At 44.3% G+C, this 24,617-nt stretch overlaps 1 protein-coding gene across 3 annotated transcripts in view; it reads left to right on the top strand.

Annotated features, from left to right (window-relative positions):
- The window catches only part of RUNX1 (RUNX family transcription factor 1), a 168,436-nt gene extending 144,152 nt beyond the window's left edge, over window positions 1-24,284 (top strand). For all 3 annotated transcript variants that reach the window (XM_062622286.1, XM_062622284.1, XM_062622285.1), the window contains 2 exons: window positions 17,662-17,823; window positions 21,215-24,284. In XM_062622286.1, the coding sequence (XP_062478270.1) occupies window positions 17,662-17,823; window positions 21,215-21,708 (656 nt within the window). In that variant the 3' untranslated portion in view covers window positions 21,709-24,284. The remainder of the gene's footprint in view (window positions 1-17,661; window positions 17,824-21,214) is intronic.
- The last annotated feature ends 333 nt before the right edge of the window (window positions 24,285-24,617 follow it).

The raw sequence follows: 24,617 nt of genomic DNA, 5'->3' as shown, positions 1-24,617 counted from the left end.
GGGCAGGGGGCTCCTTTTGAAGCATCAAGTGCAGGCATGCCTTCGTCTTTTCCGCTGCCATGCCTTTAACAAGATGTTGCATCAAGCAGATCTTCTCTAATGATCCCACGTGGTTAGAGGGTTCACAGGGCTCCTTTTACATAACTGAGTACACAGTACACCCTTAGCAAACTTATAAATAAGTTTTCCCTGTGTATTCAGCATATGATGACCCCAGCAAATGGAGGTTGTTCACATGCAATGAACAATGGGCTTGGATGTACTCAGTAACGCAATCGATTATGTGGAGAAGTACACATTATTTATATAGCCAAATAGATGATCATCTCCATCTGACTATTTTCATTCTATTTATACAGATCTTCTCTTAAAAGCATTGAAAAAGAAAAGCATATGACAGAGATCTATTAAAAATTTGTGGGTTTGCTGTCAGGGTTGGCTCAATCTTCAAAAAAATTAGCCAGGTCTGTTTCAGAGTTTCACTTGGTTTATTTGTGTTGAGCAAGATACTCAGTTCAAGATCAGTGATTCCGAGAGCTTCCATGATCCGGTGCTCAACTCCAGCCCCTTTCAGGGAGCCTGGATATCTGCAAAAAGAGATGTTTTGAACGTCTTTGATTAGGTACCCAAGACTGGAACTGGATCACTAGGCACACTTTAGAATATAAACCATTGTAGTTTGCATCCATTGCATTTTTAAACTGTTAAAATTATCAGAGCTTTTAGGTAGGATTTGGCCAGTTCAGGTTCCTTTAGCTTCTGGCAGATCAAATTCAGGTGATTGTTAACAACAAAAAAAACATGAAACCAAGATTCTTTTGCACAGGTAAAAGCTATATATATTCACTGCTTTATTCATTGATAAATTTCCACTATGCAGAGAAGTTGCTGTAAACTGCTATATCCTTTGGCATGTGGGAAAGGCCACATTTTGTCAGAAGTTATTCTTTGTTTTATTAGCGTAGAGGTGATTTACAGCTAGCTAAGCAAGTGTGGCATTTATGATGATTTCAGTTCTCATTGCATAATACTACTGAAGTATATTTAATTTTAAAAATCCCAAGTCCAAACGATGATCCTCATTCTGCAGTAAAGTATATGAATAACTGCTCAAAAGAGTAGTCTCTTTGATATCCTTCAGACCTATATATACATGAGCAATTTTACATGCAAAACCAGTTGCAAATTTGAACCCGGTCCTAATTAGTTCATGGGGGAAGGTATCTACCAGAAAGCAGTGCTGCTCTGACATACATTATAAAATGAACACTTTTGTTAACTTCAAAAGGAACCACGCAGAAGGGAGGGAAACATTTCAAGTGAGTGTAAACCAAGATTGCCAGCTAACACTCATCTAGATAGCAATGGATCAGTAGTGTGTTGTCATTTTTATCCCTCCTCTGCAGATACCTTTTTCTAAAGCTCTCTTTCAGCTTCGTTCAGCTTTTAAGCACACACATGGGTGTTTGTGCCAGGCACTTGTGCTGATGGCACTCCCTGGCCTCCACCCTTGTGAGCACTCTTCCATTGCCAAGCCAGCAGATATACCCCACACGTGGATGTGGCAGGGGATAAACTGCCTGGGACCCACAGGAGTCAGCCCTGTCCCAAGGAAGCCTCTTGCAGGTCACCCTCTTCTCAGAAAGGGACTGCGAGCGCTAGCCATCAGTGTTATGAATTGTAAGAGCCCCATGTGCACCCTGGGCGCTGAGGAGCTGGAGAAGAGCTTTCACCCGGGATCAGCTGAAACTGAGCTGTTGGGGCACAGGGAGAAACAAGGAGGAGTGGGGTTTGCCAGGTGCCTTGGGTGCAGCAGAGGGCCTGACTATCACCAGCACATCTGTGGGTCACCCTTGGGTGATTGAGCCGGAGGTGGCAGGGTGCCACATGGGATCTCTCCATGCACCTGCCTGAGCTCTGGGGAGGAGCAGAAGGCCACCAGCACTGCCCTGTTTTACACTCATTGGGGTGACTAACATGGCCAGATGTAGAGCAGGGACTAGGTTGAAGCAGGTGAGAGAAGTGAAGGCAGAGAGGAGAGTGCGAAAACAGGTTTTCCTGGAAAAGTGAAGGAAATGTATCCATGGATGAAAAAAAAAAAAGAACTAAAGAAAGAAAGAAAAAACAGCTGTGCTAATTCTTGTGCTTGTTTGATCATGTTCAGAGCCTCCTAAACTCCCATGGAAGGGAACGGTTTTGTTTCATGAGGGTGGTGCATATTGAGTGCGTGTCCATGTGATTTTTGTATTTGTACATTAAACATTTCCCCAAGATGTAATTCCTTCCCTCCTGCACTTGGAATAAAGTGACTTTACAAGAAGGACTGCCTCCAAACAGCCAGCAAAGGAGGGCTGTTGGGGCAAGATAGGGCAAATGTAAATGTGTCTGAGCCAGCTGCTCCACCCAGCCTCTCATCTTTATATGAAAAAGAAAAAAAGTGTTTCCAATAACTGAAACAGGCAAGGTCTGATCTGCACAGACGGTCTGCAGGCATCTGCCCAAGAAGCTGACGGTTGGCTGGTACATCCTCATCTGATTTATGTTGTGTGTGTGTTAAGCCTTAAATTGTTGAGTCTCTGGCTGGCTGCAGTGGTATTACTGGATGGTTGGTGTATGTTTTCAGCTCACAGAGCTGGCTCTGATACTGGGGTTGTTGGCGCTGAATCAATTCCAATCTCACACCTGTCTGAGACAATGAAGGCCTTGTTGCACACATCTCCACCAAGGGCTGTCATACAACTTATTTTTCACATTTGAAGAAGAAGGAAAAAAAAAGGGAGGACTGAGGAAATGCTGTCTCCTCACAAGACACATTCCCTATGCTTGGGTACAGCATGCCCCTCTTTTCTTTATGGAGAAATAAAGTTATAGAACAAAGCCAATAGAGAGCCTATGGAAAGTATAGCTTAATCCCAGCAGCTAAATGTGACTAAGGCTTGGTCTCCAGGGTCTTATTTGTAGGACCGTGCCTGGTAGATGAGGCATGGGAGATAGGCACCTAGTTTGTGGTAATCTTACTGGAAATCTTACTTCCAGGAGGGTTAGCACTATTAATACCTTCTTATCAGTATGCCATTAACCCAGCATTTTGGGGGCATTTCTTGAGATCTCAGAGGTTGTGAAAGATGCTGGGCTCAGATGCTAGTGTGGCTGAGATCCTCTGAAGTAGCTCAGCTTGTGTGGAAGATCAGCCTACTTCCAGACACTATTCAGTTCCAAGGTGAAGGCAGGAGTCTGACCTTTTTCTTTATCGTCCATCTTTGCCCTTGCAGTCTCCCTTCATCCACCCTTCCTCCTCCAGTTCTGCTGCACAGATGTTTTAAATGTGCATCTGTGTGGAAACTGTAATGTTTTAGAACCTTTTCCTGCCCCTTCTGCTGTGCCCTGCTTCCCGCTGAGAGCGGGTGGCAGAGGGAAGCAGGGGCTGCAGGCCTGTCTCATGCAGGTTTTCCTTCCATTTGCTGTGTTAGTGGCAGTTTTTCACCAGCTCAGCCAGGAGGCACGTGGTTGAGCATTGCCTTGGAGCCAGAGTTCACTCCCTACTGGTGAAACAGCCTGGAAATGCAGAGTGGCCTTCCAGGCTGTCCTCTCCTACCTGTTTGTCATGTATCAGCCAAGGCTCATGGAGCCACCGGAGCGGGCAGAACTGCTGCGGTACTGTTTGTGACTGAGTCCATTGGTCCAAGTGAAAGGCAGGTTGTGCATTTCAGCAGCTTTCCCATGTCCTTTTTCTGTGCTTTTCAGGGTGATCTCATCCATTTTTGCCAGCACCATCACTGGTTGTGGATCGGTGGGGCTGTGCAAGTGCGAGTGGGTAAATGGAGGGCTGGGTTGTGTTCTTGTTCCTCCTCATCTTGACTCTTACGGCAGTCTCTGTTCTTTGCCCCAAAACATCTTTTGAGGAGAAAAGTAGGAAGGAAAACAGGAGAGTGTTTGGCACTGCAACCCTGCTCCAATGCAGTGAGTTTCGAAAGGTGCAGAATTAGACCAAAAGGCTCTTCAGCCAGTGTAAGCTGGCCTTGCTCTACTAACTATGCCAGCTGAGGATCTGCCCTTGTGCCTTGTTGGGGTGGTCTTCAGCATAAAAATAAATGATTAACTATGTAATGAGTGAATATAAAGACAGATGGTAAAGTATTCTTTTGTTGGTACTTGCATGCCTTTGTTTAAGAATACAGAAAAGGCCCTGCGGTGATGAAATGCAGACGGGAGCATGATGTTATCTTGCACCTATAAACCTTGCTCTGAGTCCACTGGTGGCCACTATCCAGAACTGCTGAGTTCAGACACACTGGCTTGTACTAAGTAGAAATGGCGCTTTCAGTCTTCAGTAAACAGCATTTTTGCCGCAGGGCCCAAATCCTTCAAACATTTGCCTAGGTAATTGTCTGTTTTTGCCTTCTAGTGTCTCATCATCAGCTTATCTTTAAATTCAGACTGTCTAAATGAGCATGTGAGGATGGGGGAAGAGCTGCTGGAGAGCAGGGGAATAAACCATTTCATACTTAATTCACTGGCAGGAGAGCCTAATGTGAGTGAAGCTAAGTGATCATTTTAGGATCACGTTGGGGAAAAAATGAGTAATAAAGCATATTAATTTAAACAGATTAAAGAGCTGCACAAATAAATGAAGGGGTTTTTTGTTTTGCTTCTCTGGCAGGCCCTAAATATCAACAACTGCAAAACAACAACAACAAATACTCATATCTCTGGTTGAATTTCAATGAATTGTCTCAAAATGTTGCCAATTTTTAAAACTGTGAAAATGTAGACATAAAAAATACTTCAGTTAGGGCAATTTCTGAAAGTTTTTCTCCTTGACCAAGCCAACAACCTATAACCTACAAGTACCTCGTTTCTCGCCCTCCCATTGGATTTCTATGTAAACGCCTTGTTTGGTCTTACTTAAATAATTATTCAGGATTTGCTTACGCATCATAATTATGTTTAGCTTTGAGATAGTTTCTTAAATGGGAAAAAGTTCCTTTTGCTTATAATGATGACCTGTGATCCTACTCTCCACGGCGTGGTTGTCTCAAGCTGCTCAGTTCAGCACATTCACTGAGTTTAGCTGTGTTTAGCTAAGTTTCCAAGAAGTTTTTGATGCGTCAGAGTTTCACAGGTTCGTAACTGCTAACAGGGAACAGCAACATTACATGGTATTTCTGAGCAGGCAGGCCAGTCACAGGGGGTAATTTGAAAAGAGGTTATAGCAAGTTAGACCTTTCAAGCCGTTCAGAAGTGTTTAGTGCATTAAAGGTTCATTTTTAAGATGTTTAATACAGAAAGTGAAACAAAACTGTTTTTTGTATAAAACACTACACATTTCCTATTCCAAGAAGAAATCTTCCTCAGCCTGGCAGCACAACAGCTGTTTGTTGGTTAATACTGGGAATTACTCTATTTCTTCCACAACGGGACATTTTGCAACATTTGACATGTGTTGACACTTCTTTTCTATACTGGATTACAACTTTCCTTCAACACTGTTATTCCTCACTCCACCCATTCTGGTAACACCTGCCTGCACACAAACCAGAAATCATGATTGGGGTGTAGGTTCAGGAAGTCTGGGGCTGCAGTGCACAGTTTCCAGGCAGCCTGGTTGCACCGGGAAGGGACCAGGAGACAGTGCAGGGAGGTGTGCAGGAGTTGGGGCATCAGCAGGGGCCCCCCGGTCTCCTCCAGGCATCGCTACCCTGATGGGCAGTACATGTTATCTTGCCCTCCTTGTTTGGGGCAGACCTCTCCCTGACCACCCTGATGGAGAGCCTGTGTCCAGGGCATTGCTGGCTGAGTCCTGCATGCTCAAAGCCCTGTGCCTGCTTATTCAGGGGTCTCGTTTTTGGCACTGTGCTTCGGACGTACTACACATCTGTGTAGTGATTTGCTGAGCTTCTGCTTGGTTTCTTCAGTAGCCCTAAAGAGAGAAGCACTTTTAACTTCAAGGCCTCTATCTTTTGTCCTTCATATTTAGATCTGGCTTGCTCTGAAATAAATCAGTATAACATTTAGATACAGCCAGCAGAGTGAATGTGCAAGCTTACTCAGACCTAGTGCATGTCTTGAGCATTCCTGCTTCTGTAACTGCGGCAAAAGGTTGAACAAGGAGATCAGACTTTACCTGCCTTTTAACCCTTCTTCCCTGGCTGTACTCCTCCAGCCTCTCTGGTTCAGGGGGGAGTCAGGAGAGATGTCCTGCTGCCACCCGCCAGGGCTTTAGGTCGAGTGGAATCGGTGATGGCCACAGCGCGGCAGGATGCTGCATTCCTTGGCTACAGAGCAAGTGCCAAGGGATTTTGTAAAGGAAGCAAAGCATTTCTTAAATGGTATTTTTAATGTATTTCTGGGCTGAATGCTCCTGACAACCCAGTGAGTTGGGGCTTTCAGCACATACTTCTGGGCTTGACTCATTTTCCATTTCGGTTTTGCAGATCTCCTCAAAACCAGCCTGACAGTTTAGAGGAGCAGATCATTTAAAAAGTTTTCAACAAGTCTGTTTTAGTTCAGTACTATAATAAGCAACAGTTTCTTAGTTACCTCCTTTTTAAAAATACCCGTGCATCGTTCTAAGTCAAACTGACTTCACAAATATATGTTCACATGAAGAACACCGAAGACCTTACTTCACCTTGTAAATCAAAGCTGCACTCTGGAGGGAGGTTTCATACCAGTGGGCTCAGTATCATTTTTCTCAAGGTGACCTCAGTTGTTAAAGTATGAAGGTTGCATTTGATATGTCACTTACTTTCTCTAGGTCAATAAAATGAACCAGTGTGTCTTTAGATCATCAGAGATCTGCTTATTACCAAAAGGTGTTTTAATCCTGATTTGTGTTGGAATTTAAAAGAATCCAAGCAGATTTCATTTGCCATCCTGAATAAGGGTTTGTAGGGTGATACTCTGCTGTGCCTGCAGAGTGCCCCTGGATGAATTCTACTTTATTAGCTTATAGGCTTTTTTCTGAGCACTTGGGATGAGATCATGAAAGTGTAAATGGCTGTTATCTTCAAAGGCCTCTTTTATACTGACAAAACTTCACTTTACCGACTTGTATTAATAATCTATTGCAAACCTAATTAGTTCACATCAAGGTCAGTGTTTTGTGGTGGATAAAATGACTGTAAGCTCCAGAGAGTGAGTTTTTTCTTCCACTGCTTTCGTGTTGAAAAAAAGGAGGAAGCACTGAAAGTGTAAAAGAAGAGATTGATAAGGACTTTTTGTTTATCTGTAGGCTAAAGAACTTTAATACGGGGTAATTAGTTCACATCATCATGAGCAACCTGCAAGATACCTGAGGGCACACTGCAGTCATCCCTTGTCACTGTGTCTAGCAGTGGACTGCAGAGACTTCCTCATTCAACTCAGCTCTTTTCTTTTGGTTTTCTGGTGGGAATAATCCATCCAGGGAACTTCCAGCCTCATGTCTAATTATGCTGAAACATAGACTCAAAGCTAGGTTTCACTGTGACATGAACTCATGAGTGCCTTCTTGAACATCCTAAGGCAGAATCCTACTCAGGCAATGGCTGAGCACCAGAGTGTTGGAACTAGATGATCTTAAGGTCTTTTCCAACCCTAACTATCCTATGATTCTATGATTTGATGATCAGCAATGCCCTCCCAGGACCAGCAGGGTCAGGTAAACAGACAGGAAGGGTACTGTCCTAGAGAGGAAGGTGCAGCTAATCTTGTATCTGCAAACTCAATGTGACTTCCAGCTCCTGGCTCAGGAGATATCTCTCCACTTCCTTTGGTCTTGCTCCAACCCATGAAAGAGAAACTTCGGAGGTGTAACTAGGCTGTGATTCATTTCACCTAACTTTAGACATCCATGTTTTGTGTGTCTCTGACATAGTCATCTGGTATCTTTGCAACTGGGGAGAGAAACAGCTGCTCATTGGGTGTGATTCACTCTCCTGGCTTGGCTTAGATGTCTCCCTTAGGATGAAATTACTTGCACCTCACAAGAGTCTGTTTTACCCTGCTGGCTATAAAGTCTAGAGTCTAGACAGGTAGCTCAGAGGTAGACACCTACATTGTAGATCTCTCAGGTAGGATGAATCCTTCCCCAAGAGCCAGGACACCAGGAGTCAGCATTATACTTTTTACACAATTAACAGCCCTGTGTTTTCAGGGCACGATATACCTGCCCAAGGCAGGCTGAAAGCAGACACTCTCACCAGCAGTGAGATGGGCTAATTGACCTGCTTCTCAGTGAGCATTGCACCCCACCTGAGCCCAACGCTGCAGATAGACTGCTTTCAGGATGTGAGCTAACTAGCACGAAGTAGATACCTTTCCCTCAAGCTGTGGTTACAGGTGAACTTTCCCTGCCGGGGTGACATCAGGTAATTCGCATGTGCTCTGACTCAGCCAGGTGCTGAGCTGTGCCACAAGTGCTCTGCTGAACTGAAGCTTTGCTTTCTGCATCAGTTCTCCGCCTGCTAAAACAAGGATTACAATCATACCCTTCCTCAGAGGGCAGTGTGAGGATCAAGGAATGAATTACCTGAGAGGCATTCACCTACCTACAGTGGTTCAGGGAAAGGTAAAGAGGAGGGTAGTAGCTGGGACCTGGAGCAGCAGAAGGGAGAAGCTGAGGAAGGAGCAAGTGGGAGAGAAACAGAGGTGCTCCACTGTCCTGCGGGGTTTGCCATACTGCCTACTGTGGCAGTAGGTCAGGGGAAGCTGCCACAGTCCCCATGTGATTCCCCTCCAGCCTCAGGGTGGATGTGATTTCTAGCTGTGGATTTACTGAGAAGGAAAAGGGAGCAGTAACTCCCCAGCAGGCCCTACCCCATAGTCCCTGTACAGGTCACCACAGATCAATACGCTCTCCCAGCAGCAGCACGCTACCTGCTCTCTCCTTAGTACCGCTGAAGCCAGAGGAAACTACAGAGCCATGCAGCAAGCTGACAAGTGTATGTGCATGCACACTTGTGTATGTGCATATACGTACATATATGTGCTTGTACTGGCATCCTTCCACCCAAGCAACAGAGCTTTCTGCACTGTGCCACCCCTCAGGCTGGGCACAACAGGACAAAAAGTGAAGTCTGCTCACCACCAACATCTCTGTGATATCTGTTCCTGATTTACTCACTGTTTCTTTCTGTGCTTCCACTTGGAGATAGGAGAGAACACCACAGCGACATCGAGTCTGGTGGCATGTCTCTGCCGGGGGAGCCAAAAGAGTGGAAAGTCAAGGTTGAATTCTTTTACTTCATTCCTTGTTGATGCAGAGAGGGAGGGAAGAGGAGGATGTGTGGTGGAATGGAGTCTCCCTCTTGAACAAATAACTGCAGCTCTCCGGGGTGACTCATACCTCGAAGACAAAGAACAATGCATCCTTAATTTGCAAAACTCAGCCTTCCAACTTCTGCATGTCACTGGCACCCAGAGACTTTGCCCATAATGCCATCATGTTCTTCAAAGCGGCAGTGACGCCAGCCCAGAAGGAGTGTGCTTACTCAGGAAGAGAGATGGTTTATATTTCATTTGAGCAGCTTATGTACTAACCTGCTAGGGCAGCACATACGGTGATTGTGCAATCAGAGTTTTCACAGTTCGGAATTTGGAGTTGTCTGAACTTCCTGATTCTGGCACCAAGTTAGCAATGAGACCTGAGTGGCTTTTTACGGGACCCCCACCCTACAGGCAGTTACAATTCCTAAAACACTACTTGTTTCTTTGTGGCGCATGGTGCATATAGGGTTCTGCTAGTCTAGGCAGCTCATTCAGGCAACTTTAAAGTTGGAGGAATACACACTTCATGTTCTAGCCCCAAAATATACACAGCTAGCACAGGTGCTTTCTCCTGTTGTCTTTGGTATCATCTCCAGGTGTCTTACTACCATTCTGAGCAACCTGGTGTAGTTGAAGATATCTATGCTCACTGCAGGGGAAGTGGATTAGGTGACCTTTGTAAGCCACTTCCAACCCAAACTGTTAAAAGTAATTCTATGACTGGAGCACTGAGTTTCTTGCCACAGACATGAAGACAGCGAAGGAAATTCAAATAAATGATTAGGATGCATTAATTTGGTTTTCTTCCTTTCTGTCATCTATTTCTAAAGAAAAGCTAGCAAAAAATCTTCATGTAAGACTTCAGTTTTTCACTATATTAGGCACTAGAAGACATATCCTCAAAGGCACTGGCAGATTTGCATTTTTTTTTTGTCCTCAAGACCCTTTCTAGTGTAGTGCTGAAAAGAAAGGAGCTAGCATGGAAGATGAGTCAGGGTAAAGGATACACAGAAACTGAATGCAAAGTACCAAATGAAAAGTAGAGGTGGTGCTCTGCTCACCAGCACCTAATCACACCACTCCTTGTCTCTGTTTTCCCATGGTCATCTTTACTACACACTTGATCCTTCTCAGAGGCTGGTACCCACTTATATGTCCATGCAACACCTAGCATGCTTTGGGAAGTTCTGCATCAACATTAAGCATCGCAATAGAACAAACAGCCTCAGCAACTCTTTTTTTGCAAGGTTTCTGCTTGAGGCTGGTATTTTTCCTCTTTATTCTCAGGAGTGTGGTGCCTCAGTGTAAAGAAACCCCTTCAATTCTCCTATCCCACAAGAGGTTTTTTAGAGGCTCAAATGCCTCTAGGACTTCCCTAGCCTTTGCAATACTCCCCAAAACCACATTAATATTGAAATAAAATGAATGCAAAAACCGAGAAAGGAGATTGCTGCCAAAAGTTCTCTTTTCCAGGGAATAGCTGTGGATTTGGGTAGTTCTTCCCCCCACCTTGAAAAGTTGCAGACACTCAGCATGTCTGTCACTGTTGTTCTCAATCAGAGTAAGTCCTGTCACCTGTTAGCAATCTAAGAGGGGCTTTTCAAGGCCACAGAGAGGTCTGAATGCTCATCTCCTATAAATTTCCAGTGGGAATTAGGAAGCTCTAAAGAACTTCCCCTAGCGGCAAATCAGAGCTTGTACCCACCTCTGTGAAACCTGCCGCTCTCCCAGCTGTTGTGCTGGGAGGTGGCTCTGTGGTGTGACAGTGGCTTCCACAGCTTGGCACCCGGAGGGAAAGCGCCCTGCAGGGTGAAGAGGCTGCTGGTGGAATTTTACAGTTTGCTCTGTAATTTTCCAGCTCCTCATGTTCCAGCACCGAGAGGTATGAGAATACCAGCCTTGTGTGGCTGCTGCCACTGCCAGTGATGAGCTTGTCCTTTGGAAAGTCCCCCTTATTTAAGCTACTGACTAATTCTTTCAGCTGCTGGGAGATGACACACCTTTTCACAGTGCTGCATTAGGCTGAGGATTTGCTGGGTCCTGAGTGAGTGAGGGAGTGAGATTGACTCATTTCGGATGCCATGCTTCAGAGAGGGACTAGATCAGACTCATGTAGGACCACGGTTCATTGTACTTCTCTCAATTTCTCATGAAAGTGGTGGAGCTAGGAGGCAATGCAAGACAGCAAGTGGGATGAAGAGGCAGAAACAGGCATGTAAGAAATGTTGGCAGAAAGGGGAAGGAGGAAAGGCTGAACTGAAGTTTTTAGGCAGGCGGCATCTTTCTCGCAAGCACAAAGCTGCATGGAGTATTTCTGTGCTCATAGTCCATTTCCTATATTAAGCAAGACACCTCTCTGAATGAACAAGTCTAATCAAGACCATTCCTGCCTTACACTCAAAGGAAGGGAAAGTCACACCATAAAAACTGTTTCCCTTTGGAAAGATTAGCAAATCAGGCCAGGGAGGGGGGAAGATGGACAAATCGCAGACTCAGAAAAGCCTTTCAAAGCAGTTAAGGATCCGACTCCTTGTCTGCCTCCGAGTTTGACACCAGTAAACTAATCCCAGCTTTCATTCACCCCACGTCTTCTGCCAGTTGCTGCCTTTAAAGTGCTTGCCAGGCTTGCAGAGGAATTGCAAGGCTCGATGCTATGCGACTTTCGGGCTTTGACTGACAGAAATTTTTGCAACTTGAGAAAAAAAGTCTGGCAGCAGCAGCAGCTATTTCACAATTTATCTCGCTGGGCCGAGGATGGGGGGATTTTCACTGACACAGTGGTTAATTAGCTGCTTGGTACACAGGGCTGACTCCTCTGTCTCCCCTTACCCTGGCTTGGGAACAAACGGTTGCAGAAGGTAGTTTGGTAGTTTCTCAAACAGGCAGGTGCCATTTCTGAGGCAGAGGGGTGAGGCAGGATGTGCAGGCAGCCCATGTGCAAGTGCAGCCCAGCACAAAGGGGAAGGTTTAAAGACGGGCAGCCTGGCTGAGTCAAAGGCATACCTGCTCCCTCTCGGGCTGCTGCCGGCTCAGGAACCATCCTGCTCGCGCCACGGCGTACTGACTCACATCCTGCTGCTCCTTTCCAAAGCTTCCAGGAACATGCTGTATCATACTGAGATTTGGCCACGCAGCGCCTCTTGGCTGGGAGCAGGCAGCAATGTCTGACCTGCAGTGACACACAGAGAGCGGTCTCTCTCTGTGCTCCAAGGGCAGAAAACACATTCAGAAGTGTGTGGGATCCAGCCCAGCGCAAGCCATGTACATCCGCATAGGCATTTTTCCTTTCAGCTCATAGGTACGGTGGAACCTGTTATCTGATTTGAATTCTAAGCTTTAAGCTTTTAATACGGTTAAAAAGAATAATATTCTGATCAGAATATACGATGTTACTCATGGCAATCAGGTTGCAACTACATGGTCTTAAGGTCCTTTCCAACCCTAACTATTCTATGACTCTATGATTCTATGTTACGGGATCTTTCTTTTAGACAGCTTGGTATAGATTTGTTATATTTGTTCTATAGAAATTATTAGGTGACAGGCATTTTTGCTGTCATTTCAAGTAACATCCTGACCAACCTGATACTATGAATCGCCTCAGTCCCACTGAAACTTGCTGATTTATACCCTCCAAGTGCCTTACAGCACCTCAGCGTTTTCTTCTGGAGGGAGAGAGGGTGTTGTTTTTACATTTTTACACGTGTTACCCTCTGAAAAAGAATCACATAGAAACGGAATCCCAGGACTTCATGTTTGTTTTGTCCCAGGGATAGCTATGTGCCTTAGGCTCAGGATCATTTTTCTAGACAAAATGATGTTCTGCATGAGCTCAGGAATACGCTGTGGGTTTGACCAAGGTCTTGACCCATCACAGAATGGTTTGGGTTAGAAGGGACCTTAAATTTCATCCAGTTCCAACCCCCTACCATGGGCAGGGACGCCTTTCACTAGACGAGGTTGCTAAAAGCCCCATCCAACCTGGCCTTGAACACTGCCAGGGATGGAGCAGCCACAGCTTCTCAGGGCAACTTCTGCCGGTGTCTCACCACTGTCACTGTTTATCTTGTGCTCTGAGCATCTTTCTGTACCGAGTACCAACAACAACTTTGGAAGCCAAAATATGCCCTGTGCCACACTAGGACAGCTCCATTGCCTGCAAGTATTTGTTCACCCTGCTTAACCATGCCCTACAAGGCTATCTCCGGGTCCGGGTGTCGGCATGTCTCCCGTGCCCCCTGATAACCACGGCGCCCGTGGCCGGTCCTACCAGAGATGCTAGTGCAGCGCAGCGGCTGTGCCGCATCCCGGGTGGGATCGGAGACCAGGCGCTCACAAAGGTCGTGTGAAGGCTCTGGCGGCTGCGGTGGAAGCCGTGCCCAGCGGGGCCGGCAGGCGGGTGTGCGCCGCGGGGCTGCCGGCCGCCCGCACGGGCTCCGCCGCCACCTACCGACCCCGGCCGGCGGAGCAGCCCGCCGCCTGCGGCCGGGAGCTGCGTTTTACACGGGCACAGCGCTGACGTTAGGCCCAGGGGGAGCGTCGCGGAGCGGGGACACTGGCTTTCTTCTCTTCGTATCTTTCCTTGATTTCTTTTTCCGCCGAGGCTCTGACCAAAGCCGGTTTCATTAAACTATTAAACATTATGCAACATTTGTACAGCTTAATTACAACTTTTTTTTTTTACCAAAAACAACAAGCCGAACGCAGCCTTTTTGCAGCAATAAAACATGACGAGGCATGAAAGATGGTTCAATACTTTCTGCTTAATAGCTTGTTAGGCATGAGGCTAGAGGCCCAGAGCTCGTGACTACGCAGCAAGGTGTGAATTATTGCACCATAATTCTCGCCCTGGAGTGTTTTATTGCAATTAATAACTGTTTTCATGTTTTAAATGCATTTTCTCACACCATAAAAAGCAGAAATGGAAAGTACTTGCTAATGGGAGGAATACTGGGAGGATTGGGCACGGATCACCCACTGCAGCAACTTCTTTGGTTTCATGCTATTTTGATCTGCTCTTGAAACGATTTTGGAATCCTCTTCAGCTTTAAAACTGTGTGGACCCAAAGCCCTGCTATTTCCCTTTGTTGAAGTAGCTCTCCCTGCAAATCTCTTCACAGATATTCTGAGTTGGGAAGCAGCTCCCTTTTATTTGCAGCATATTTTCTCCAAACCAACTGCAGCCACACAAAGCCACACATTCAGTTCCCCATGCCACGCTACTGACTTCTGAGATGTGCACCTCGTTATTTTCAAAGCAGGAAAGAGATGGATTCAGAAAATGTTTCCTGACTCTTTGTGCAGCCTGGTCCTGTGGCAAATTTGAACCCATTCCAGTTTAATTTTGGTTAACCTGAAAGCTGAAGAAAAGCAGATATCACAAAAATAAAATGCTATTTGAGGCCCCTGATCCAGATCCTAGTGAAGCTGCTGAAAATGCAAACCTTGCCTTTACTGGGAGCTGAATCTGCCTCTTGATACTGAAATGGTGCCATAAAAATGCTATTACAATGATACTTTCCTCCACTTGTTATTAAAAAACAGCAAAGGTGATGCCTGGGGTTATTCAGCACAACCTGCTTTAATATGTGTATATAATATAATGCTCTCTATTAACGTCACTATACAGATTGCAATTGGTTAACCAGTCTGATGTCAAAAAGCCAATCTTTAAGAGCAAATACAGAGATTGAGAATACAGGTACAGAGATGGAAAATTGATTGGTATTTTGAACTTTCACTTAGGAAGACTTAATGGGATGAGGAGATTAATAATGGGGGTCTCTTGGGCTGTCTGTCACTGTTTTGAGTACCCCAGAGGTCAGTAATAGCAGCAAATGGATAAGGCAGGTCAGGTACCTTAGTAGCCTTTTTCTGGATGTTACAAGACGTGGACTTGGCCCATTATGCAGTTTCTAGTCAGGACACAGCACAAAGCCAATTCTAGTAGCACTAACAGAAATAAACCATATTTCAATTTAGTCTTGTCAGTGTTCAGTAAACCCATGACAAGGTCTTGCTTCCTCTTCTGCTGCTGCAGTGGCTGCTGTGGCTTTTTCTGCATCTTCTTACTGTTTGTTGGTCATGTGTTTATTGCACTTGGGTCTGTTTTATGGATCAGGATCCCACACGTGCTGGGCAAGGCACAAGACAAAACTATGTCTCTTGCCCTGAAGATCTAGCAATGTAGGAAACAGGAGAAAAGTGGCAGAAAGAGCTGCCCTGCCATGTAATGACAGTTTGTAACAGGAGAAAACAGAGAGTACGTTCTCTCCTTTCAGCATAAAAAACAGGGTTGATGGCAGTATCCCCTTCAAGCATACCCGGGCAGACTTTTCTCCTCTTCTCTGCAGTGCTAGGATCTAAGGACAGAGCATCTGAAAACGGGATAAAACATTTTCAGCCAAAGAGGTTCTGTGGCTTCTGCAGTGACCCTGTTAAATAGAGCCCTTTCAAGGGAGGTGACAGAGGGGAGGCTCTGTCACCTGAAGCATCGGCCTTGGCAGAGGACATTTAGTCTCCTAGCGCAGGAAGACAAGCCAAGGGGGTTTCCATCCTTGGGCTGGGGTCGCTTTACCGCAAGGGGGATCAGGATTCCCAGTATCAGGATTCTAGTACTTGCCTGCGCTGCTGAACTGAAATCAGTGGGATTGCGCTGAAATGAGGGAGTAATTATTTAATTAACCCCATTTCAGAATTGAAACACAGTGTCATGCCATTAAATGTTTACTCTGTTGACGCTTTGTAGTATTTATCCTAATGCTAACCCTGGAGACTGAATTCCCTCATCTGTCTCCCTGTCATCTTTAATAAACACTGACCATACATTAACAATGAGATGATGTTGTAAGTCAGAATAAGACAGGCTTTGTGCCTGTGTCTTTTTGTTTGTTTCTACTGAAGTCCATTTAATGCAATTGGATGTTGCTTTTAAAACAGCATGAGTCAACTGAATTTATTTTTAAGGAAGTCTGCCTGAAAAAAATTAAATATTAATAATATCTGAGTTTGAATATGTTACTCAGCAGAAAGCTCTCTACAAGACTTTATTTTATTCTGCAAGTGAGTTTACTAGTTATTTTTTAAAAAGCTTTATAAATCCTCCCTTCTAAACAGATGAAACAAACAAAATGTAAAACTCATCTCCATAAAGCACAACAAAATAATAATTTCCAGATGGGCTTTCTGATGGAAGATCAAAGTCCTTCATCTCAGACTTGGGAGATTTCCCTTCCATGCTGATATCAGTTTTATCTGCATGCAGTTCATCCAACATTTGCTTTTTTTCAAAAAGGCAATTAGCTAGATGAAGCTGATGGAGAATGCTCTTAGAGCTGAAGAGACTAGAAAAGATTTACTATAAATAGGAAAAGATTTCGGGGGGGGGGGGGGAATCTTTCTCACTTTGATTTATACAAAAATTAGTCGTTTGTATACACTGAAAAATGCCAGCTTCCTATGCAAAGATGAAATAAGCAGAAAAGAGTTGTTTCTGCATTTTTGCAACTGGTTTGGACAAACTCCTTGCTGTGCATCTCTGATTTCAAACGTCAGCCAAACTAGGCGTGTGGCTCTAAAATAATAGGTTAGTGTTTTTCTGTGAATGTTTTATGCGTCTGTGCATTTTGAGATTCTGCTTCCAAGAAGCAGCAGTTTCTACAGAAAGCCTGTACTTACGGGTTGTCTGCATTTTCAGCCTAGCAGATCCATAGAGGCTGTTTAAGGCTTTCTGTTTCTGAAGTTCAGCCACTACTAGTAGATGTATCCCTCTCTGTGAACTGTATTTCTGTGTTTTAGCATATACAAAATAGATGTACAAAATACCTGGTCATTTTATTCACCCTGGCAATTTCAGAAGATTGAGGAAGTCCGACTCCCCAGTCCTAATTGCCCACTTAGGCATCTGTCTTTTGGAGGACACTAGTTTCACTCTTCTTCTCTGTCTCTCTCACCCATGCATATTTTCGTTTTGTTTTTCTCTACCTACACATCTGCACAGAAACCCTCACAGTTCAGTAATCTTGTCTCCTTGGTGCCATGCACCACATGCCTTTTTGGCTAAAAGTTCTGCAAACACACAGCCTGAAATACTAATGCATCTCAGCAATGAATAGTCTTTCACCTTGGAAAGCTTAATCTGCTTTTCCCTGACCACTTTTCCCTGCCCACCATCAATGTGAAATACCAAAAAAGCTTCACAAGAAAAAAACCCAACCCATCAAAACTCACAGATGCACAAATAATATTTTAGAAAGCAATTCATCTGAAGGTCTCTTGACAAAGGAGATTATGGAACTGAAATGTAATTACCTTGGCATTTAAGTTTCTATTTCCACCATGTGGTTTGGTTCACATATTTGATTGCAAAGTTTTGTCATTCAAAACAGCCTATAGGTCTCTTTTTCATTACAGATACAAGGCAAGTACAGCCATCTCCACCATGGTCCTATGACCAGTCCTACCAGTACCTGGGCTCCATTGCCACCCCCTCCGTGCACCCCGCCACACCAATATCACCTGGCAGGGCTAGCGGCATGACATCCCTCACCGCAGAGCTTTCCAGCCGTCTGTCAAGTAAGTACCTAAAAGGTAGTCCCTCTGTGCTGGGCTTCACCAAGACCCTGCGGCTGACTCCAGTGCAAACCAGTTGCAAAGTCCCAGGATGCTGCCACAGCTTTCCCCCAGTTGCAGTGAAGCCTATTGCACAACCCCTGCAGCAAGACTTCTCTAGCACTTTGCTGGGATTTGTGCAAAGAGTGAAGAAATATGGTTTGGGGCCCAATATATCATTGTCAAAAAGAAATGGAAAGAGGAGAAAGCAGCACTTTGGAAATGTATGGAACTATAAAGATAGTTCGGCATGCTGAAGAGCTGTCCTATCTACCGAGAAATGAATGCCACAGATATTTCAGTTATGTTCTCTTCCCTTGCCCTAAATTCAGACCACAGCACAGCAGGTTATGGGTGGACACACTGACTGCAGGCTTGTGGGGTTTGACATTTTAAGTGTTGCACTGGATTGTTTTGTCACATTTTCATCAAATTGTACAGCAGAACTTTACAAGCCAACGTGAAAATACCGCATGGAAGTGAAAGCTTCCCCCCAGGTTTCCACCATATTCAACTGACCATCTGCTGACTCTAACCCACACATATTGAACCAATATGTGTGTGTTCAACAGCAGGAATGAGAGCCATATAATTCAGATTTGCATACAGCTTTTGAAAGCATATCTTCTTTGGCTGCACATATTGCTCTCATTTGAATACTCAGAGCTTCTTCTAAGATCAGAGAGAATCACTTGAACGTGCTCCAGCCTGTTCTATTGTTGTCATACACAGCCTGCTTTGAAAGAGTGACAGGAATGATGCCCACCAAAATTAAATTATTTGTTAGGTCTGGGTGCTAATTACATCTTAGAAATAGCTGAATGTAGGAAATTTCTTGTTTTAAAAAAGTCTATAAAACTCTATTGACACACTCTTCTTTTAAAATGAAAAGACTCTGTTTTTATTTTCTGTCCTGTGTTTCCCTCCCTTTGCACTCCTTTCCACTGGCAAAATGCAGAAACATAGAAAACAGAGAAGGATGAATGAAGATCTTCATAGAAATTCCTAGAAATTTCTTCATAGAAATTCTTCACCATGAGGGTGATGAGGTACTGGAACAGGTTGACCAGAGACATTGTGGCTGCCCCATCTCTGGGGGCTGGATGGGGCTTTGAGCAGCCTCCTCTAGTGAAAGTTGTCCCTGCCTGTGGCATGGGCGTTGGAACTGGATGAGCTTTAAGGCCCCTTCTAACCCAAACCAGTCTGAGATTCTACAATAGTAGCCAGAAAAATTAAAGTCACTAATTTCATAAAGTTTTTTACTTAGAGAAGTATTTTTTCTTGACAGTATTTTCTGAAATCTGTGTTTACCACCTATTTTGATTTTCAAACCCTCTACAGGAGTGACTGATGCATGTGTACTTGTAGGTGTAGATAGGTGACTCAGACTGAATGGAGATGTTAATCACATTTTACCTTTACCAATGTGGTGACTGAGGTTGCACTCAAATAAGTGAATGCACTCAATTTTGAAAGGCAATATTTTTTGCATTGCCGTAGTGCCCAAATGTCATCATTGCGTAGCAGGGCTCTTGTTGTGCCATGTACGGTATGAGCACCAAAGGCAGCCAAGGTAGCTGCCCCAGGAATGCACAATCTAACAGAAGACAGCCATGTAAACATGGAGTAACTGCACTCTGTGTCTCTTTGGTGTTACATGGTGAGCATGGAGGTAGAGCATGAGCGCTAGGGCTTATCGGTGCATTTTGTGCCCATGTCAAAGTGATTTACCTCATGGCAGGCATATTTTCTTCAACACTTGAGAAGGAACCTAGAAGAGCTCCATTCATGTCAGTATCCTTTCCTTTCCTGTCTGAATTCTGTACATGGGGGTTCATCTCTACACATCTTAAGGGCTTCTTTCTAATGCTTCCAAAGTGTTACATCTCTATAAAATGTCATTCAATATTCCTAGAAAAAAATTTTGCAGTATTTTCATCCCAGTCCAATTACTGTCACACACCCTTGCTGTCTAGAGAAGAAATTTCTCCTTCCAGAACAAAAGGCAAATTTCTAGGCCCTACCATATAAAGATACAGTGCCTCACAAGAAAAAGCAAAAATATAGGACCTGCTTGAAGTACCTTGACAGTAAGTCTCATTATTCTGCTTTTTGCCAAACTGAGAAGAAAAAACCCTCATCTGATAAGTGATGTGTCCAGGCAGCTTCGAGAAGCTTCATTTATTTCTCAGGAATGAGGTGTGGAAGTACCGTTTAAAATCTGGCAGGTTGTCAGATGCTACCTTCAACTTTAGCTACTCTGAAGCTCCTGCCATTCTATACCATAGTGTGTCTTGCCATGTTAAATCTAAAGGTGCTGGGGTCTAGGGGAAAGAAATGTGTCCAGGGTCCCATTAATCTTCCAGAAAAATATGGGAGGCCAAGTCAGAAAGGAAGCATACAGCATGCGTCAGAGCTTTTCTAAGAAATTTATAGGGATTCATCAAGTTGTGCTGGCTGTGTCACTGATGAGCTTTCAGAACTTGGCGCTGCAGTGTGTCTGCTCTAGATTTAAATTCAGTCAGAGCCAAGAGCTTTGTTTTCTCTCTGCTTCTCTTCATGAGTATTTCCTTCAGCACATGGCTCCTCTTCTGCAGACTCCACGCCTTGTCTGATAGAAGAAGTTGTCTTCTGGAAAGATTTTTTCTTAATTATTATTGTTGTTATTTTAATCATGCATAGCTGCCAGCTGCAGGGACTGACACCTTCCATTAATCTGAGTCATGATGAAGATCCTTCCTAAAGATGCCATTAAGTGCTCTGCTTGTTTAATCCCTGCCCACCGGGGAAGGAGATGGTGGGACTGGACATACTTCCACTGATGTCCGACAGCAGTGTGTAACACTGCCTGTGCATGTTCATGTACCTGAGGGACAATCTCTGGTCCATGGAGCTTCCCATTTGAGTTGGCAAATAAAACTGGGTGCAATGAGGGACTATGCAGAAGCTGGACAATTTATAATTAGGTCTCATCAGTGTCCCTCATAAGTCAAGTGAGGCTGGGCAAGCAGCTTGAGATATATGTCCCTCTTCCTCACACACCCATTGAATATGAGGACATTCTGGAAGTATAAATAATTCCATGCGCTGTAAGGTCTCTAAGAGTGAATACATACACATAAAAAACAGGGCAGGAGCTTGGCACTCCTCTTTAATTGCTGCTTTACAGAAATTAATCCAAAACATCCAGACCTACAAACATTACAGTGCCTCTCCAGAGCAGCTGAGGGATAGCTCTGTTCTGGCTGCTTTGGTTAGCTGTAGGCCAGAGTTTGTATGTTGGTTATTGCTTCAAACATGTGAGCCTCCATTATGCCAGCTCAACAGTTCTCTCTCTCTCGTCCCCATCATTCAGGTGCTTCTGAGCTTACGGCGTTCAGTGACCCCCGGGTGGGCATTGACCGCTCCTTCTCTGCACTCCCCTCCATCTCTGACCCTCGGATGCACTACCCGGGAGCATTCACCTACACGCCGACGCCTGTCAGTTCAGGAATAGGAATCGGTATGTCTGCCATGTCCACAGCCACGAGATACCACACTTACCTCCCACCTCCCTACCCTGGCTCGTCACAGGCCCAGGGCAGCCCGTTCCAGACCAGCTCGCCCTCCTACCACCTCTACTATGGAACCTCCGCCGGCTCCTATCAGTTCTCCATGATCTCAGGGGGAGACCGGTCTCCCCCACGCATCCACCCACCCTGCACCAATGCCTCCACGGGATCGACACTTCTCAACCCCAACCTCCCCAACCAAAGCGATGTGGTCGAGGCAGAAGGGAGCCACAGCAACTCCCCCACTAACATGGCAACCACAGCAAGGCTAGAGGAAGCAGTGTGGCGACCATACTGATTGAATTTTAAGTAGTTATGGGTGAGGACTCATGTACTTTCCATTTCCCGGTGCCCGTAGGTATCCCATAAACACCCATCTTGCTTATGGGCCCTCCCAAGTTCATACATCACTTTCAGAAGCAAACCCTCCAGAAGTCAGCGCTCCCAGGAGCAGTGGCATGTATTAGCCAGCCCCTGTCGAAGCGATGACTGAGGCAAAACATCCCTTGTGGGGGACTGAGCTTCTGGAAAGGAGGATGCCTGAGCTGGTGGTCCAGAGGTAGTGAGGGTGGGTAGCAAGGTACCCAGTCTGTTTCCAGGCCTGTGGCTTTCCAGCATGCCTGGGCTTGAAGGTCTCCACAACCCTAAAGAGAGTTTTGGTTCACTTCTATTTTTAAGATTTAAAACCTAAAAAAATCTTAGTGAGTTTACTGCATCTTATGGACATATTAACTGTAAGGAAGTATAGGAAGATTCCCAGAGGGAAACTGTGAACGCTTCTGTTTTAGCAATGCTGTGAATGAGAGGTTTTATATGTTGGACTTCATTCTTTCTTAATTTTTTTTTTTTTAACCACGTTGTATATTCCAAAGAATATGGAATTTTTTATTGCTGGGGTTTGTTTTGTTTGGGGTTTGTTTTTTGGGATTTTGGGGGGGGGGGGGGGAGGGATGCAGCTCGTCGTGCTTTGCATCTAATTTGTTTTATTTCTCTTGGCACCTTATAAATTGCAAAAAGAAAAATATTTTGTTCTTTTTTTTTTTGTTTCCATCATGCTTGCTTCTTTCTTGCTTTGTCAACTGCAAGAATCAGCCCCCTTTTCAATGAGTTAATTTAACTTTTTTTCTCTTGGACTTTTTTTTTTTTAATACAACGGCTACAGCCTTGGGTCATTTTCAACTACTGTACTACTTTGATGAGTTCATTGATATTTATGCTTGATATTTAGACTTTTCGTATTTGTTGATACTATTATTATTTAAATACGCCTATATTAAAAAAGATCAGCAATTGCCTTTTTTTTGGTAGCAGCCAAAGTCAAATTTATCACATTGAAAAAGGCTGGAATAACGATGGGTACAGTGACCTCCTAAATACCTAGAAATATTGTTTACAATTATCTCACTCTCATTTTACTCAGCTAACAGGGCCTCAGATCCTCAAAGGCATTTAAGTGCCCAACTCCCACTGAAATGATTTAGGCACCAAAATCCCTGTGAATTTCTATGCCTTCTCACACAGTTGGGTCATCTCTCCCTACTCCTTCCTTGCTTTTCCTTTGTCACCAGTAGTGACCCTCAGGATCAGTAATCAAGATGTACATATTTTGTAAGGCAGACTCAATATTCCCTAACTAAATAGATCCCCGTAGGACTCATTCTGCTCCCAAGCTTGTCCAGGCTTCCTAACAACACCGGTGGAGGCCTCTGAGGCTTTCAAAGGAGAAAGCCAACACGCAGTTAGCATGGCAAGGGTGAAGTCCTGACTCCAATGGCATATGAGTGAATTTGCTCCCAGCTCAGCAGAGCCAAGATTTCTGTGGAGTACAAAAGCCACGTTCCATTCCGCTGGAAAATAGATCAGTTCCTGCATCACAAAATAACTTGAACTGAACAGAGGTGTCTAGCTCATCTGGAAAGCAGGCTAGCAAAGAAGGGGCCTTAACGGTTCTTCTGTCACCATCTTCTGAGAGAAGAGGAAGGGTATTTAAGACTGATGCATACAATATTCTGTCCTGTAGCAAATATGCAAGGCTTATACTAACTGCATGTTTAATACAGAGTCGTCATGGTTGCCCATCGTTACAGCACAAACATATCAGATGTCACTGTAAAGTTTATGGCACTATTTTATTTGAGGGTTTGGTCTGAAGGCAGTTGTTGTACTACTCATTAATTACAAACTGCTGATGTTGACACGTGTGCGTTCCAAATTACCTGATTATTATTTAATGTACCTCTTTAAATGAGTGAAACAATTGCAGGTCAACTCAGAGAGTATTTGAAAGCAGGACTTCAGATCAATGTTTGATGTTTAAAAAAATTTAAAGGATTCAAATTAAAAAGATCCTTGGCTGCAGGCAGCAAACCAGCTGGACTTATTTAAAACCATTTGTTTTTCAAGTTATCTTTTTTTTATATATAATTTTGCTTCTTTGTTTAAGTCAGATGCAGTAGCACTTTGGTATTGAAAAGTTACAAATTGAAGAATTTACATTGTCAATAAGGTCATTTTTATGCAGAAAATAGGGAGTGTTTCAAGAGATCTCAGCAAAAGTTCAAAATGTTAAAATATATGCATGGCCTTGTCCTTTTCATTTGGTGTAATAGTTTTCATAATTTTCTAGAGTTTGCTCTGAACAAAAAAGGCAGAAAACATCAAAATTATATCAGAACAGTTTAAGATCTATTTTGGAAGTATGGAGACCTTGCTGAATACAGAAATAGAGACCCTGCCTTTCGTGACATTTACATAGTTGGAATCTCACCTCTTCAGTAGCCTAAAAAAAATCTTTCATCATTAAACAGTAGCTCTGTTGCAGAATACATCTCGCGTATCTCTGTCTCTGTGCAATTAAGATCATAATTTACTACAGCTCTCACATCTGCCTTGTGACTGGACCACCCAAGTGCATAGTATTGTGAGTGCGAACCCCAAAGCGAGGGAGAGAGGAGGACCTCCGAGGAGACAGATGCCTCATCACAGAGGGCATGGCTGCCGTGGCTAGGTGACTCCAGCCCAGTTGATATGGTCAGTACACTCCCAGGCCCACCTGTCAACAAGAGCCTGCTTTCTGCTAAAGTCCTTTGTCCCCTTCTAGCCCACAGTATTTTTGAAACAGAAAGATCAGGGATTCACAAGAATGAGGAGTTGGCATCTCTCACCCTGGAGATTAGACCCTCCATTGAACGTTTCTTATGTTTACAC

Source organism: Pezoporus occidentalis, unplaced genomic scaffold (genome assembly GCF_034315485.1).
Source record: "Pezoporus occidentalis ecotype Australia unplaced genomic scaffold, CSIRO_AGI_Poc_V1 ctg24, whole genome shotgun sequence".
Taxonomy (NCBI): domain Eukaryota; kingdom Metazoa; phylum Chordata; class Aves; order Psittaciformes; family Psittacidae; genus Pezoporus; species Pezoporus occidentalis.
The sequence above is the reverse complement of the archived record's forward strand: the minus strand, read 5'-3'. Positions and strand labels throughout refer to the sequence as shown.